The following is a 15,897-nucleotide window of genomic DNA, read 5'->3' on the forward strand; positions in this document are numbered from 1 at the left end:
AAGGTAATGGTCTACGTTATCTGAAGGATTTGTTTGAACATTTATGTAAGGATTGTCGTTGGCTTCTCTTGAAAGAATTTGGTCCAGTGGTGGATACTCTAACTTAACATCTGATGTAGCGTTAGCGTTTGAAGCTGAGTTTAAATTCACGGATTTCAGTTCTGGTTCTTTTTCTTTCAAACACTCTGAACTATAGTTCTTTATGACAATATTGTTTGTCGTTCGTGAGTCAACATTTGATGTTGGTTCAATTGGAACATTAACGGCACCAGCTAAGATGGATTTGCTTCTCATTTCATATAGAATAAAAACCTTTTATATGTATGAAATGAACAATATACTCGACAAGGGTTTGAATGTAAAGCTAACGAATGAAAATATTGTTGAATTCACTGAGACAGGAGCTGTGTATAAAGATGTAGAACTACTGAACAAAAGAGCTAAGGGAAGAAGCAGGAACATGAACAAAGGGTGGAAGCCTATAAAAATTTATGTCAATGATGGCTCAGGAGGTTCAAACATAAAGTATGCAGAAAGTTATAGAGTTTATGCTCTCAAAGGTGAAAAGCCTTCATTTAAGAACAGCTATTCTAACACATATCCTCAAAAGCTAACGGATGGAGAAGTGGATGATATGAATGACAGCAAAAATATTAACAGAAATGGCGACAGAGATGCATGGAATTTGTTTACCATCAGTCAATTGAAGGTTAAACTTTAAAACAATGTTGGTCGTTCCCATGGAATATTTTTTGACTTTAATGGTATTAGTCATGATATGAATCTCAAGGTATGAACGAGGAGAGATGAGAGACTTATATGCTTCCCAAATTTCTTCAAAAGGTAATGTTATACCTGACTGTTTCCAAATGAGTTCAATATCATAACGTGAGAAACCTTGAAAGATAACGAAGTCAGTTATGAGACGTTTTATGTTTAAAGCTAAAAACCTCCATGTTTGCATAAGTATTGCTACAGTTAAGTGGTAATGTCTGACTTTAGTAATGATGTTAGCTAATGGTGAGTCTGGTTTTGACACTAAACCTTTACCAGCGAAGTCGTCGCAAACGAGCAGAGTGTTTGAAGGATATTTTTTGAAGGGGTATTTTGAAAGTTTTGATAGAATGTAGTTTGTCAGTCGTTTCATATCGTAAACTCCTGAGTACTGACGTAAGTGGTGTTTGTCAATAATTCTTTCCATCTCCTCAGAAGTCTTTTGCATTCCTGACTGTATAAATTCAACGATGGCATAATATTTCCTCTTACGTCGAATGTAACGTTGAAGAAATTCAATGAGTTCACTGTCTGGAACTTTAACGACAGAGGCTTGAACTTTTGACATAAATGTTTTCGCTGTTGAGTCCATAGAGTCTGAAGTTGCTGATATAATGATTTGGTCATAATATGAGTCATTTCCTAAACGTTCTGTTATGAGTATATGACGAATTAAATTAAATGTCTTACCTGAACCCATCTTTCCACAATAGAAATAAACGCCATTTGAACAGAATTCATAGTCCTTACTGAAAGGAAGAATAAGAGAAGAGTTAAGTTTGTCTGTAGTTTCATTCATGTCTTCATCTACGTCATGTATTAAATGCTTCATTTTATCTCCATTAAAAATGCAAGTCAGAAATATTCAGAACATAGCACCGAGTCTAACTGACAAGAGTATAAAGATATACTATGAACACGTTATGATGAAACCTACCAAAATTCAAGAAAGTCAGTATACTTATGAATATCCAAGGCACTGGGTAGAGTATGTAGGAGGTGAGAAAGCTATTGAAATCAGACAGGTTCGAAGTATTCCAGCAGGAAGAACAATATTATTGAAGAACTTTAATGTTTTGAGGTATAATGATGAAACAAAGAAGCAAGATAGTTTTCCTGTTGCTGTGTATGTGAACCTAGACACAGGAGATGACATGAAAGTTTTTAACACAAAGCTTCAAACGGTAGTGAGAGAACAACTGACTGCGGAAGGACATCCATTACCTTCAGAAGTTAGCATAGCATATAATTTTGAAACAAACTCAATAGATTTTAAAGTCATCTCTGCAAATAAGTCAGGTTTTACATTTAATGAAGCAGATGTATATTCGAATGAAAACTTCAAAGCTATTGCATGGTTAGATAATGACGATTGCTTTAAGAAAATATTTAAATTCAGTGACTCAAAGATGTCAATTGATGACCTTCGTGGAATGTTACCATCGACGTTTACAGTAGAAGGTTCAGCAGGATTGCTTACAAGATTGTCAATTGGTGGTATTTGGTCTCGTGAGAACATTGTTATAAAATCCAGTATAAGTGAATTTGCTGAAGAATCTATATTATGTCTTTCAAACTACATGTATTCGCCACCGAAGCATTATAGTATAACAAACTTTGTCAGTAAGTTTAACATAAGACTTGTCGAACCTTCTTCAATGAAAGATGTTGTGCTACCCAAAGACGGAAAGGATGGACTCATTATTGAGATGATTTTAATAGCATATTAAATGAGCTTGTTCTTGAAGGTCATTCATGATGAAATAACTGTTGTAGAAGATGTTAGCAATTGTTCAGACATTTTGAAGCGTATAGATGAGATAAGAAAGAAGTTTATGAAGCCGCAACGCGGCGAGGACGAAGTCCATGAGAATGTTTATGTTTCATTGACTTTCTCCAGTAACGAGAACTTTTATGAGATAATATTGAAGAGAGATGATTTTAATATGGTGTAAATGGTAGCTTGGGCAGCTTTAGGCGCAATGGGAACAAAAGCATTAGCATTTGGAGCAAAAGCACTTGGAGCTTATGACGCAGTAAATAAAATGAGTGGAGGAAGGGTTTCGAAGACATTAGATGCAAATAAAGGGAAGATTGGAGGCTGGGTTGCAAAGAAGTTAAGATTAAATAAAATAGGGCTCATAAATAAAGCATCCAATTTGGTTGCGACTGAGTCAGAAAATGCTTTAGGAAAGGACGATGAGTTTGCAAAACACGCAAAAGACTTTAATGACCAGATGAAAGGTGAAACAATGCATTTAAATAGAGTCGATGGAACTAAAGAAAATGTTTCTTCTCCACCAGTAGTTCTTCCGTATGGTCCCTATGGAATGTATGGAAACCCTTACGAAAGACCATTTGACCCATTGACTGGTGGAAGTAACTGGTATCATTACGGACGAAGAAGAAAGACAGTCAAGTTGGAGACAGACGTAAAGAAAGCAACTAAAAAGAAACCAAGGAAGAGAGTTATAAAGTAATGAATTCAACGGGTGAAAAAAGAGGTGAAAAAAGAGGTGAGATTTCACCACTTCACCTAAATTTATTTTTGCGCTATGTTTTCATACGTGTGAGGGTGGTGATATCATTAATTTTTAAATAAATGACAGAACAAAAATATAACATTTCTACTCAGCAGGAATGAGACCCTTACTGACTATGTATTCGTTTAATGCTTGATGAAAACAATGGTACATATTATCGTATGGGTATACACAACGTCTGTTTCCATCGTCGTCGTATATGTAGAGCTCAAATCCAGTCCAACCTTCTTTTGTACAATATGTAGCTTTATTTAAGTATGCATTTATGTAGATAAGGCAATTTTCTTCATCGCTCCAAAAATAATTTTTGTTCTTTGTTGAAATAGTTTTCGTTCCTCTGCGACCATAAGGAATGTATGCAATGAACTTTGCGTCATAAGGGATTGTAATATATTCAGGGTTTCTTTCATCGTCAATGGGTCTGTCTTTGTTAAAATGCATGTTTCTCAGTTTTACTTGAGTTTTGAATAGTTCACGGAAACGTTCTGGGAAAGAGTCATAGTAAATATAGTCGGACATGTCTTTACAATGAAATAAAAAATTTAAAAAAATAAAAATAAGGTTATTTTTTATTTAGTGAGGACGGTAGTGAATTCGTTAGTGAAGTCATTAGTGAAATCATTTATGTGTCAGACGGTTTTGTAAATATTTAAGGTTAAGTTGGTTTTATGGTTGTGTTGTAAAATATACGTTACCGGTTTCGTAAAGTGTCAAAACCGCTAAGTGGTGTACGGAGGCGCGCAGTGCCACAGTACACGACTTAGGGATACTAACTAACAACTTCGCCTCATTCGTTCGGTCAAAGATGACATGTACCAAATGCAAAGTATAATGAACGCTCTTCGTTCTACAAAGCAAGCATATCATTGGTTTGAAAACCAACAGACAAAAGAACTTTTAGAAGAATTTCCTCATATGATTGCTTCCCTCGGAAAACCGAGAGAAGAGATTCCGTACGAAAATCGCAAGAATTTGGCACCTGGTTTGAAAGGTTATTATGTTCATAGACTTTTAGTAAATGCTGTAGCAATGTGGGCTTCACCTCGTTATGCTTGTTATATTTTCATGATGTTAGATGAACTATATAAAGCAGAACGTGGAGAGATGGAAAAGAAACTTCAAGCAAAAGATGAAGTCATTGAATCCAAAGACAAAAGCATACAGAAAAGAATACCACGTTCAGTACCAAAAGGAAAGGAAAAGAGTTATAAGTATATGATTTACGCTGAAGAGTTGGAGAAAGAAGAAGATAGAGATATGGTTATGTTGCATTTAGTCAGAAGAAACAACAAAAGCTTTTACGACCTTGCTAAGATTTACAAATCTGACAGAAACTGGTTCTATCGTGAAAACTTACCGATTTCAATGACACCGAATGAGCAAATAAAAGAAATTGTCAAAAATACTCTTCCTCAAACACACTATGACATCAAAGGTTGCACAATACTTACATTCAAAGAAGACTTACCATTACTGAAGGAAAAAATAACAGAATATTTCGACAACTTCAAAGAGGAAGAATGAAAACTTACCGATTTCAATGAAAAACATTAACTTTTTGACGAAGTGAAGATTTGCACTTTGACAAAATTTAATGAAAAACATTAACTTTTTGACGAAGTGAAGATTTGCACTTTGACAAAATTTAATGAAAAACATTAACTTTTTGACGAAGTGAAGATTTGCACTTTGACAAAATTTAATGAAAAACATTAACTTTTTGACGAAGTGAAGATTTGCACTTTGACAAAATTTAATGAAAAAGTTAATGAAAACTTACCGATTTCAATGAAAAACATTAACGTAAACATTAACGATAAAATTTATTTCCTGGACTGTTGTCAAAATGTCATGTTGTCATCATTTTTAAAAGAAGTTAATTAACCTGGTAGCACATGGTGACGTGGTGACACTTTCAGTTATTCAAAAATATATTTTTGCTTAAATAGCTTCAGGGTCTATTTCTTCAACCATTTCACTTCCTTCGTCAATGTCAATAGAAGCTTCTTCAACCTTTGGTAAGAATTTCTGTATAACATCTTTGTTCGTTATTGTCTTCAGAGATGAAGCATAATATTTCACATTTGTTTCACCCTTCTTATATTCTTTCTGTTCGGAAAGATTCATAGCAATACTGAAGAAGTCAATGTTAGAGTTCTTTATGACAGTATAATGAGTATCTTTGACATTCACGAAGAAACCCTTTTGTTTCAAAACTACTGCTAACTCTTGTGAAGTATAACGTTTGCGGTCAATGACGATAGCTAATGGTCTGACATACTGACCAAACTTAGATTCTTTCACAAACTTCTTGTTAAAGATAACATTAACATTTGAAGCATTATTGAACTCATTCTTGATGGCATTAGCGAGAGCATTGTATGAAAAGAACTTGCAATCTTGCATGTGTTTCATTAAAATAAAAATATTAAATTATTTTGAAAAATAACTTAAAAAAATCTAATCTAATTTTTTCAAAAAATATTTTTTTATTTCCTACTAAAGATGTATCGGAAGTTGTCTAAGTTAGAACACTCGGAAATAAAACAACTTCTTACAGAAGCTAATATAGATGTTGCAAAGCATTACGCAACAAACAAAAAGGCACTCGCTGACATCCTCAATGACTATAATGGTGCAATAAGTTATGATAGAATTCATGAGTTCATAAAGCCGCAACGCGGCGAGGACGAAGTCCATGCAATAGCATTTCCTTTAAATGACGTTGCTATTGACTTATATCATAGACGTTCAGTACCTCATGAAGTAAGAAGAGAAATGTTTGACATAACAAATGCAAACGTTGATGAAACAAGAAGAAGAGACGACACACTGAAACAACAGAGAAGAGAGATGTTTAAGAGCGCTATAGAACAAGTTCGCAAAGCTAACAATGTCATTCGTTCCATTGACGACAAACCAAAAGAAGGTGAGAGATGGTTAAAGAAAGATGAAGAGAATAGGAAGAGAAATGTGAAGTCAGGCAATAGACTCATTGACTTTAACATCGAAGCTTTAGATGAACCAAACAGAGACTACTTACACAAACATTTCGGTAAGGTTTTCATGAGACTCTTAGAGAAAATTAAAATAAACTCACAACAGAGATGGATGGTATGTTATAAACTTGGTGGAAAGTATGAATGTTCTACGTTAAACCTCAATAATATTGGAACATTACTACATCAGCTCTTGAAGGAGAACTTTATATCAGAGATAGAAGCAAATGCTGCAGGTATTGTTGAAATGCACTATGACTTCTTCTTGACAAACATAAAGAATCTTACCGAAATAAAGATGTATGATTTAACAGAATATGAAGGCTTAACGATGTCAGATGTAAAGAAAGGCAAACCAAAAAAGAGACCATATAGAGATGAAAGCACACTGACAAATGACCAGAAAGCCATTTTGGAAGCTCTTAAGCAAACAGGAAACCCAGCACTTATAGAAAGCTTTTGGAAAGATAATGGTGAAAAGAAGTTTTATAAGAAGAGAAGCGGTCAGTTCTGGAAGTATCTTTGCACATTACCTATAAATCTTGAACGCTACCAAATCTTCAATGAACTGAACAAAAGAACTGCAACACTTATGACAGAAGACAATTGTTTCGTTTATGCTTGCATTCAGGCTGGAGTAAATGAAGAAACTATTGACCACATGAGAGAAGTCATTCGTGTTAGAGACTTTCCTCAAAGTAAAGTACAAGAAATTTCTGACACAACAGGTATAGCATTTAATGTTACCATTGGTTATTTCAATGACTCAAGACATAATGAAATAAAGAGATACATACCAAAAGAATGTGAAACTGTTAGAACTATTGACTTACTTCTTGTTGAAGACCACTACATGCTAAACGAAAGATTACCAATGACAACATATTTCATTCGCAACTATATAGAAATCTTGAAGGAGTGTGGTGGAATGAACATTGAAAAACAAATGAAGATTTATACAAAGAGAGAAGATAAATATGTAGTTCGTTATGATAGAACAACACCGTTATGGGATGTTATGAAAACATTGTGGGAGTGCAAATATTTCGAACCTATTTCTTATGGAGAACTTTTCACATATACGACTGATTTATATAAACAGAACCTTGCACCATTTAAAGATTTGACGTATGCTCCAAAGTATTGTGTACAACTGAAGAAGAAAGCAGAGTCAAAAGAAGTAAATAAAAATAAGTGCAAGTTCATTCCTGAGCACGTTTTCTTTGCTGACTTTGAGTGTAGCACAGACGGCTTTCATAAAGCTTTTAACATCTGTTATGACAGTGAAGATGGTTCAGTGAGTGAAAGCATATGGGGTCAGAACTGTGCAACAGAATTTTTGGAGCGACTTCCTGACAAGAGTTTAATATATTTCCATAACCTCAGCTATGATATAAACTTCATCTTAAGACACATGACAGAAGTGAAAGGAACTCCCATCATTAAAGGTTCACGAACAATGCAAATAACTGGCTTATATAAAGGAAGGGCAATTATTATAAAAGACTCTTACAGTGTTATAAATAAGAAACTTAAACTATTTCCTGCTATGTTTAACTTACAAACAGGACCGAAAGAAGTATTTCCATACAACTACTACAGCAGTGTTTTGTTAGCAAATGACAACAGAACTGGTGTCATTTCTGAAGCATGTAAGTTTATCCGGGATGCAGATACATTCATGAAAAACATAGATTCCATCAAAGGTTGCAGAATAGATGAAAACCACTTCGACTTAGAAAAATATAGCACATTCTATTGCAAACAAGATGTAAGAATTTTAAGAGAAGGTTTTGTTAAGTTCCGCAATGACATATTGAAAGAGTTTGATTTAAACGTATATGACTACGTTAGTATTTGTTCTATTGCTAACAAATTGTTTGAGAACAGAGTGTACTTCCCGAATGGAAATTTATATGACCTCTCAAATAAACCAAGAGAATTTATTTCGAGATGCATTCAAGGTGGAAGATGTATGCTGTCAGATAACATGAAACAAAAGAGCGAAAAGAAACTCATTGCTGACTTCGACGCTGTTTCATTATATCCATCAGCTATAGCAAGACTTTATACTTTAGAAGGAATTCCAAAGGTTATGAAGGATGAGATGCTAAGCACAGAGTATCTCATGAGACATTTATTCGATGACGACCAAAAGGAACCCATTGGTGAAAAGTTTATGTCCGGCTTCTTTGTTCTCATTAAGATAACAGAGATTGGAATACATAGACACTTTCCTTTAATAGTTTGTGACCCTGAACTAAATCCAGAACTTAACGTTCCCAGAAGTTCAACACTTGCTGTTTAATGTATGTTGACCATATAACATTACAAGACCTCATAAAATATCAAGGTGTCAAATGTGAAGTGTTGCAAGGATACTATTACGATGGAAACAGAGATATTAGAATAAGAGATGAAGTAAAGAAGTTGTTTGAGTTAAGGTTAAAGTATAAGAAAGAAGGAAATCCTTTGCAAGAAAATATAAAGCTCATTCTGAACAGTATTTATGGCAAAACTATTCTATCTCCTATTGAGTCAAAATAACCATAGTAAATGACAAAGATGCTATAAGATATGCCATCAGAAACTACAACCATATAGTGAAGTTCGAAGGTTTGGATGGTTCAGATAAAACTATTTTCAAGCTAACGAAAAGCATTTGCAGACACTTTAACTTCTGTCCACTTGGTGTTAACATTCTGTCTATGTCGAAGAGAATAATGTGTGAAGTATTCTGTACTGCTGAAGATATGGGTCTTCAAATATTTTACCAGGACTGCGATAGCATGCATATTTTCAATGAAGACATCCCACTGTTAGCTCAGGAATTTCAGAAGAGATACGGTAGAGAACTTATTGGTAAAACATTAGGTCAGTTCCATTCTGACTTCGCAGAAATAACACCTGGAAAACAAAGTTTAGCATACAAGTCAATATTTTGTGGAAAGAAGACTTACATAGACTTACTCACGAATGATTTAAATGAAGTTGCATTTCATGCACGTTGTAAAGGTGTAAAACAAGACGTTCTTGCTTTAACAGCTAATGAAATGTTTCCTGAAGCTATACAATGCTATTACAATGAAGATAAGAACATTCACATACCTGTTGGAACATATGACAAAGACTCTGAGTTCAGTTTAATGAAACTTTACAAAGCACTTCATGATGGTCAAGAGATTGGATTTGACTTATGTAAGTCTTCTAGTCCTTGCTTTGCTGAAAAGTTTAACTTCTCAATAACGACTAAAACAAGCTTTATTCGTAAGTTGAAGTTCTGAGGTCATTTATTTTTGTCAGCAATGAGGTCATGAATGAGGTCATTTAATTTTGTCAGAAATGAGGTCATTCGTGATAAAAATAAAACTAGCGTAGATTTTACAATACAGCAATTGTAGAGTTTAAGAGTTGTGCTTCAATGTAGAGACAGTCCTTATGGTCTGGAGGTAAGAACACTGGGCAGTTATGGTCATGAGTGGAGAACATGTCTATCCAAAACTCACGATTGAAGCCAGTTAATTTATAGTATTTAGGGTTAGGAAGTGGTGAAGTTCTTGTATGACCAATGAACTCATTTCAACTCCCTTACTTAAGTTTGAATATAATATAGCTTGCTTTCTATCCCAAATGCCAGGTGTTACAATCTTTGAAAATTCATTTTTCCTCGGAAGCATTGCATCATAATTGAAAACATTCTTGAAGTCTTCATTAGGTTCAGAGATTTGAAACCTTATACGTAATGGATTTTCTTTCTCTTTAGCTACTTCATTGAATGGTGAATATATAACAAACTGACAGTCATGAGTTCCATCTTCATTTTCATTAAATTCATAATGAAAGTCTATAAGTTGTGGCCGACTACCTTCTTCCTTCAGTTGTGCAAGAAACTCACGTAAAGGCTGTAAAGTTTGTACTTCAATGTTGAACTTTTTCTCGAACATTTCATTAAATGAAATCATACATTGCAACAATGTTGTATCGTCTTTAAAGTATTTGTATATGTGAATGTTTTGGGCGCTTAAAGACTGTTCGTCATTTTCTATCTCGACTTGAAGTATAAAGTCAACCTTTCTGAAAGCACGTGTTATATACATAGATGTTATGCCAATGTACTTCTCTTCATTTATGTTCACAATCCAGTCTGTTGGAAACTTAAACGTTACTCTGTTCCCCTTTATTTTGACGTCAGGGTTTTCACTACTGAACGCAACAGTTAAAGGTATTTGTCTATACATTTAATTCGGATAAAAATAAACCATTTACTCTTTCTTTGCTTCAGCTTCTTTAGCTTTTGCTTCAGCTTCTTTAGCTTTTGCTTCTTCTCTAGCTTTTTTCGCCAGCAAACGTGGGTTCTTCTGTCTTCCAGCAGCTAATGCAGCTAGTTGTTTTTCACTAAGTTTTCTCTTTGGTCTCTCTGGCTTTTGTTCTTGTTTTTGTTCCTTCAGTTCGGATAAAATTTGCTCGCGAATTTCTTTCTTCAATGCTTCAACATCTATGACCCCTTGGGTCTTGTCCATATGACTTGTCTGAGTCATTTGACTGCAGATAAAAAATAAAATTAAAACTTTAACCGATGTAAAATGAGCTTGTCAAAATCAGAGCGAGAGTCTATTATATTAAATGACGCAAGAGGAATACAACATCCTTTCTATTATGTAAGTCAGAGTAAAGATGGTAAAATATACGTAAGAAAAAGAAAGGTTCCATTAGCGAATGCAGAGAGTGACAACATTAAGGTGCATAGCACCGAGGGTGAAGCCCATATAAAACCTTCTATTCAAACTGAAAAGTCAATAGAACAAGAAGAAAAGAAGCCAGATGTTCTTTCAATAACGAACCAAGAGCTTATTGCAAAGTTCGTGAATTTCATTGAAAAACAAACCGAGTCAAAGAACCCTGACCCGCCAGTGAAAGAAGTTGAGACAAAAGAGAATGTACAGTTCATTGAAAATGTCAAGAAACAACTTCCACCACGAATGCCAAGAAGAAGAGTGAGAATAATGAAGTAAATAGATATTTTTATCCGAAGTAAATACATGCAGAACGAACAGTTAAACGAATTTACTCCAGCAGAGCATATTCATCAGATTCGCTCATATTTCGATATCATAGACAATGCAGTTCAAATTGGTGACACTAATAGAAAATATTCTGACGCAAAGATTCCATCACAACCTGGAACTGCTAAAGATAACACATGGGTAACATTCAATCTCTCACCTCCTGGTGAAAATATGTTGGACCTTTACAATACATTCATTACGTATAAAATGGAAGGTCAATTTATTGTAGATAAAGAAATTGGTTCAGGTTCCGATAAAACAAACCCACCAGGATTTTGGATTGGTTTCGATGACGCTTTCTATGCAGTTGCTGGATATCAAATCCTTGCAAATGGTCGTATCGTATATTCTCAAGACAACGCAAGAGAAGAAGCATATATAACTTCAAAACTCACAAACTACCGAACAAATAAAGAAAGTAGATGTTTTCTCAAAGACTCGACATGAAGATGTATGGAGTCATTCGGGAACATGCAGAACAGGACAAATTGTTAGTGGTCCAATTACAGCAGGAAAATCATTTGATTTTAAGCTTCGTTTAAGAATTCCTGTTAGAAGATTCCTTCCATTAGAAGCTATTCGATTTATTCCAGCTTTTGCAGGAAACATTCAGCTTAAAGTAAAGTTCAGTAGCGACGCCTACAATGCACATCATATCTGTAAATGATATCATTGCTTTCAATCCAACTCTTAAAGTTGCATTTGCTTCAGATTCAAATCCACCGACAAATAAATTTGTTCCATGGAATGAACCATTCACTATGATAACGAAGGCAGTAGAAGCTAGTGGAACAGTTACTATTACAACTGTAACCCAGCAACTATTTCGAACAAAGATGGATTTTAATGAATGTTTCATTCATCCAAAGTCATTCTCTTTAGACCCTAACATTTATACAGAACTTGTAGAACATTATACAAACGAGGCTTTATGTTTTCCTGTTAAAGTTATGGATTGGATTCCTATGGACGGTTCATTCTCAAAGAATACAGATAGTTCAAGTGCAACATTTACAGCAGCTTATACGCCTATTAATGTTAAAAGTATTTGGGCACTATTTAGAAAGAAAGACAACTATTATGTTAATTTTGAAACCCTAAGTTTAAATATCTTCAGCTTTCCATGGGAGCTTATGGAAATATACCTGCAGAACCTGAAAAATCATATGGACCTGTATTTTATGAAATGGTTGCGAACGCCTGCAATACAAACAATGATATGATAGGATTTAATGAAGATGTTATGAGGTCATTGGTGGATGATGGTAGTGTGGAACATAAATGGGATAGCTATGACAACACACATTTCTTATGTGGTTTTCCAACAGAAGTGGACTTTTGCTTCCAGCAAGGTCAAACATCTACTGCTCCAATAACATACAAATTGTCTGTTAAAGGACCTATTGAACTAGCAACTGAAAATGTACCAAAGCCACTTATTGGATTTATGAGGGATTGTTGCTTTGCCATTCAGGTGCGTGCTAATGGAATCCCAATAATAAGATTAGATGACTATAACTTAGCTACGGACGACAGTGAGGAATAAAGGATGAACGTTTATTTTTAAAGCTTATAAATGAGTTCTTCATCAAGCTCTCGTGAACCTTCACCATCTATGAAACAAACTTTACCAAACGATTATGGAGCACCTATTGAATATTTCTTACGAGCTGCACAATGGCAAAGAGCAGTCTCACCAAGGTTAGGTGTTCCACCAGCTCCTGTCAAAAATAGCATTTGGTCAAGTCCTTATATAAGATATGGTCTCCCACTAGGTTTGCTAGCTACAGCAGGAGCAGTTATGATGTTGAAAAGAAATAAAGCAAATGTTGTAAATAATACTGAAGTAGCTGAAGTTAAACAAACTCCAACACCTTTGCCAAAACCAACGCCTTCACAAGCAAAACCTTCAATGACTCCTGAACCTATGGAAGTACAAACTCCTGTTCAAAAGTCAACTCCTAAACCGACTCCAACATTTAAACCAGAACCTACTCCTCAAATAAATCGTAAAACTCCTGCGTTTCCTTACTGAAAAAATAACGTTATTTTTATTTAATATTAAAATTTTTATTTGATTGAAATGACAAATAAAGTCACTGAAGCAATGAAACAAAAGTTTTTGGTAGAATACATTAAATCAGGAACTATTCCAGAAGGTTTTTACATTCATACTATGAAGGATGGTAGAGTTCAGTTTAGAAAGATAAAGCAACCATTAGATAAAGAAGGAATTTTGAGAAAGATTAAACTTCATGAGGACAACATTGCTGAACTTAGGAAGAAGTTAGAAGAGTTGGAGAAAGCAGACGACAGTGAGGAATAAAGCAATGAATTCAACAAGGTTAGAAATGAGGGTAGAAATGAGGTTAGATCTACCCTTCTACCCTAAATATATTTTTGGGCTATGTTTTCATACGTGTGAGGGTGGTGATATCATTAATTTTTAAGTTTATTTTTTATTTTATTTTTATATAAATGACGAAAACTATTGAGATAACAAACTACAACGGTCATGAGTTCAAGAATTTGTTCTTCGTTCCTCGTGAAAATACATTCTATCAGATACGAGGGAGAAAGGGTAAAGTTAGTTTGAGCGTTTATGAAGGAATGAAGAATGGAAAGTTTATACAAGCATACGATACAAACGGTAAACGTGTTTCATTAGCTTTGTCAAAACTTACTAACATTCATTTTGACAGTGATTTTGACCTATATGAAGAAGAAAGTGAGTCAGAAGATTATGAGCTGTTATGTGAAGCACAGCAATGGGAGGAGTTGCAATACTTTTGTAAGTGAGAACGTTTATTTTTACATTAATGAAGTCGTTTGTGAAAACGTTAGTGAAGTGAAGTGGTTGGCGGCTTTGTAAATATTTAATGTTAAGTTAGTGTTGTCGTTTGTGTTGTAAAATATACGTTAATGGTTTTGTAAATATTTAAGGTTAAGTGGTGTACGGAGGCGCGCAGTGCCGCTGTACACCACTTAGGTATACTAACTATTGTGATAAAAAATAGAATCCTTGAAACATTCTGATATCTTTTCAATGTTTAAAACGGATGCTAAAAATGTAAAAGAACTTCATCAGTCACTGTGATTTTTTTGAAAAATTTATCCCAATTCAAGCATCCAATTGATCTTTCTGTCATTGTACTTATGCATTGATAAAGTTGATTTAATGAATCCGAAGAATAATCATTATGCTTGACTAGTTGAGTTAGTTGATACAGACTGTCGTCAGCCATTTTAAAAAAGTGAATAAAATTGTATAGTAAATTATATTTGTGAAATTTGTGACGCTACATTCAATCTAAGACCAATATCTCAAAGAATTCCTCATTTAAGTATTACTTTTCATTGTTTTTTAAAAAATATCTTTGCTTATTTGTTCACTTTTTTGACATTTATTATATGCTTTTTATCATATTTCCGATGATATGAATATATATTCTATATAAGAATGACGCTACATTCAATCTAAGACCAATATCTCAAAGAATTCCTCATTTAAGTATTACTTTTCATTTTTAATTCAATTTTCGAACGGTTTTCGTAAATTTTGCATCATTTCATTTTTTAATGGGAAAATCATCTATATTTAATCAAAAAAGAGCAAACTTTACAGACGAAAATAAAATATTTATCAGGGAACAATCTGATAAATACCAAAAATCAACATCGAGAGATGAAAAAACGAATATAATCAAACAAGTTCTTCAATATTTTAATATTAAATACGCCGAAAATGAATCTAAAGCTGTCAGAAGATATTTTAGTTATATTGCAGTTAAAAATATTCCCGCAGTTACTGGAAAATATCCTGATACAATTGTTCGCAAAGATATGCTTTATTCGCATGATCATACAAATATTATTAATTCAAATAATATTGAACGTTACTACCGTTGCATCGATCATTCTTGTCAAGCACGTTATTTAGTTAAAATTGAGAACAGTTCAGTTTCCGAAGATTTACAAAAGGAACATATACCCGAATGCAGACAATTTAAAAAGTTACAAAATGAAAAAAATGATCTTCATAAATCAATGACTCTGACAGAAATATACAATAAGGCAATGGCAAAATTTTCTGAAGACAACGGCACTTTTCAGCAGATTAAAAAATTTATGACAGAACTTGCTGTTGGTACTGATGAAAACCCATTAATTAAAGATTCATTGGTCAGGGAAGTTTATAATAAGTCCAGAAAATTTTCTGTTGGAGAAAAAATTACAGACGATGAAATTGCTAATTTTTGTTTAATAAATGGCGAGCAGTTTTTCATTGGCCATGATTTTCAAGCAAATTGTGAGACGATGTTTTTTGGTTTTGAGAAGGCAATTCAATTTGCAAAAGAAGCCACAGATTTATTTTGCGATGGAACTTTTAAAATTACACCAAAACATTTTCAAAAAGGACAGATGCTAACAATTATGATTTGTGAACCTTCAACAAATCAATATCTACCACTTTTATTTATATTCATGAAAAACCGCACATTTGAATCTTATAAG

At 33.9% G+C, this 15,897-nt stretch overlaps 16 protein-coding genes and 1 pseudogene across 17 annotated transcripts, besides 6 other annotated features; 12 read left to right on the forward strand and 5 right to left on the reverse strand.

Annotated features, from left to right (window-relative positions):
- Positions 1 to 4,088: part of a mobile genetic element that runs on past the window's edge.
- Positions 1 to 4,092: part of a mobile genetic element that runs on past the window's edge.
- Positions 985 to 1,573, reverse strand: TVAGG3_0083350 (uncharacterized protein; the record flags this gene model as incomplete). The annotated part of the gene is made up of 1 exon (XM_051222137.1): positions 985 to 1,573. A coding segment is annotated over one exon (589 nt), but the record flags the coding sequence as incomplete, so codon positions are not given.
- Positions 1,698 to 2,294, forward strand: TVAGG3_0083360 (uncharacterized protein; the record flags this gene model as incomplete). Its single annotated transcript, XM_051222138.1, has 1 exon — positions 1,698 to 2,294. A coding segment is annotated over one exon (597 nt), but the record flags the coding sequence as incomplete, so codon positions are not given.
- Positions 2,730 to 3,254, forward strand: TVAGG3_0083370 (protein of unknown function, DUF4107 family; the record flags this gene model as incomplete). Its single annotated transcript, XM_051222139.1, has 1 exon — positions 2,730 to 3,254. The coding sequence occupies one exon, from the start codon at positions 2,730 to 2,732 to the stop codon at positions 3,252 to 3,254; it is 525 nt and encodes a 174-aa protein (XP_051107125.1).
- Positions 3,255 to 3,401: a terminal%2Cinverted (terminal inverted repeat of Maverick-2 transposon ID:TVAGG3_0083220).
- Positions 3,402 to 3,836, reverse strand: TVAGG3_0083380 (uncharacterized protein; the record flags this gene model as incomplete). Its single annotated transcript, XM_051222140.1, has 1 exon — positions 3,402 to 3,836. The coding sequence occupies one exon, from the start codon at positions 3,834 to 3,836 to the stop codon at positions 3,402 to 3,404; it is 435 nt and encodes a 144-aa protein (XP_051107126.1).
- Positions 4,089 to 14,317: a mobile genetic element.
- TVAGG3_0083400 (KilA, N-terminal/APSES-type HTH, DNA-binding family) lies at positions 4,149 to 4,841 on the forward strand (the record flags this gene model as incomplete). The annotated part of the gene is made up of 1 exon (XM_051222141.1): positions 4,149 to 4,841. One exon carries the CDS (start codon positions 4,149 to 4,151, stop codon positions 4,839 to 4,841), a length of 693 nt encoding a protein of 230 aa, XP_051107127.1.
- On the reverse strand, positions 5,259 to 5,732 carry TVAGG3_0083410 (uncharacterized protein; the record flags this gene model as incomplete). The annotated part of the gene is made up of 1 exon (XM_051222142.1): positions 5,259 to 5,732. The coding sequence occupies one exon, from the start codon at positions 5,730 to 5,732 to the stop codon at positions 5,259 to 5,261; it is 474 nt and encodes a 157-aa protein (XP_051107128.1).
- On the forward strand, positions 5,823 to 6,377 carry TVAGG3_0083420 (organellar and viral DNA polymerase type B; the record flags this gene model as incomplete). Its single annotated transcript, XM_051222143.1, has 1 exon — positions 5,823 to 6,377. A coding segment is annotated over one exon (555 nt), but the record flags the coding sequence as incomplete, so codon positions are not given.
- Positions 6,615 to 7,613, forward strand: TVAGG3_0083430 (organellar and viral DNA polymerase type B; the record flags this gene model as incomplete). Its single annotated transcript, XM_051222144.1, has 1 exon — positions 6,615 to 7,613. A coding segment is annotated over one exon (999 nt), but the record flags the coding sequence as incomplete, so codon positions are not given.
- On the forward strand, positions 9,040 to 9,600 carry TVAGG3_0083440 (organellar and viral DNA polymerase type B; the record flags this gene model as incomplete). The annotated part of the gene is made up of 1 exon (XM_001282391.2): positions 9,040 to 9,600. One exon carries the CDS (start codon positions 9,040 to 9,042, stop codon positions 9,598 to 9,600), a length of 561 nt encoding a protein of 186 aa, XP_001282392.2.
- Positions 9,758 to 10,554, reverse strand: TVAGG3_0083450 (annotated as a pseudogene). The gene has a single exon. A coding segment is annotated over exon 1 (797 nt).
- On the reverse strand, positions 10,579 to 10,836 carry TVAGG3_0083460 (uncharacterized protein; the record flags this gene model as incomplete). Its single annotated transcript, XM_001579637.2, has 1 exon — positions 10,579 to 10,836. One exon carries the CDS (start codon positions 10,834 to 10,836, stop codon positions 10,579 to 10,581), a length of 258 nt encoding a protein of 85 aa, XP_001579687.2.
- Positions 10,900 to 11,328, forward strand: TVAGG3_0083470 (uncharacterized protein; the record flags this gene model as incomplete). Its single annotated transcript, XM_051222145.1, has 1 exon — positions 10,900 to 11,328. One exon carries the CDS (start codon positions 10,900 to 10,902, stop codon positions 11,326 to 11,328), a length of 429 nt encoding a protein of 142 aa, XP_051107131.1.
- On the forward strand, positions 12,506 to 12,928 carry TVAGG3_0083480 (uncharacterized protein; the record flags this gene model as incomplete). Its single annotated transcript, XM_051222146.1, has 1 exon — positions 12,506 to 12,928. One exon carries the CDS (start codon positions 12,506 to 12,508, stop codon positions 12,926 to 12,928), a length of 423 nt encoding a protein of 140 aa, XP_051107132.1.
- TVAGG3_0083490 (repellent protein 1 family) lies at positions 12,959 to 13,417 on the forward strand (the record flags this gene model as incomplete). The annotated part of the gene is made up of 1 exon (XM_051222147.1): positions 12,959 to 13,417. One exon carries the CDS (start codon positions 12,959 to 12,961, stop codon positions 13,415 to 13,417), a length of 459 nt encoding a protein of 152 aa, XP_051107133.1.
- Positions 13,466 to 13,708, forward strand: TVAGG3_0083500 (uncharacterized protein; the record flags this gene model as incomplete). Its single annotated transcript, XM_001294947.1, has 1 exon — positions 13,466 to 13,708. One exon carries the CDS (start codon positions 13,466 to 13,468, stop codon positions 13,706 to 13,708), a length of 243 nt encoding a protein of 80 aa, XP_001294948.1.
- Positions 13,709 to 13,860: a terminal%2Cinverted (terminal inverted repeat of Maverick-1A transposon ID:TVAGG3_0083390).
- Positions 13,861 to 14,181, forward strand: TVAGG3_0083510 (uncharacterized protein; the record flags this gene model as incomplete). Its single annotated transcript, XM_001294948.1, has 1 exon — positions 13,861 to 14,181. The coding sequence occupies one exon, from the start codon at positions 13,861 to 13,863 to the stop codon at positions 14,179 to 14,181; it is 321 nt and encodes a 106-aa protein (XP_001294949.1).
- A 64-nt stretch (positions 14,318 to 14,381) lies between the features above and the next one.
- Positions 14,382 to 15,897: part of a mobile genetic element that runs on past the window's edge.
- Positions 14,962 to 15,626, forward strand: TVAGG3_0083530 (MULE transposase domain-containing protein; the record flags this gene model as incomplete). Its single annotated transcript, XM_001294949.2, has 1 exon — positions 14,962 to 15,626. A coding segment is annotated over one exon (665 nt), but the record flags the coding sequence as incomplete, so codon positions are not given.

The sequence above is a fragment of the Trichomonas vaginalis genome, chromosome IV (genome assembly GCF_026262505.1).
Source record: "Trichomonas vaginalis G3 chromosome IV, whole genome shotgun sequence".
NCBI classification, from domain to species: domain Eukaryota; phylum Parabasalia; order Trichomonadida; family Trichomonadidae; genus Trichomonas; species Trichomonas vaginalis.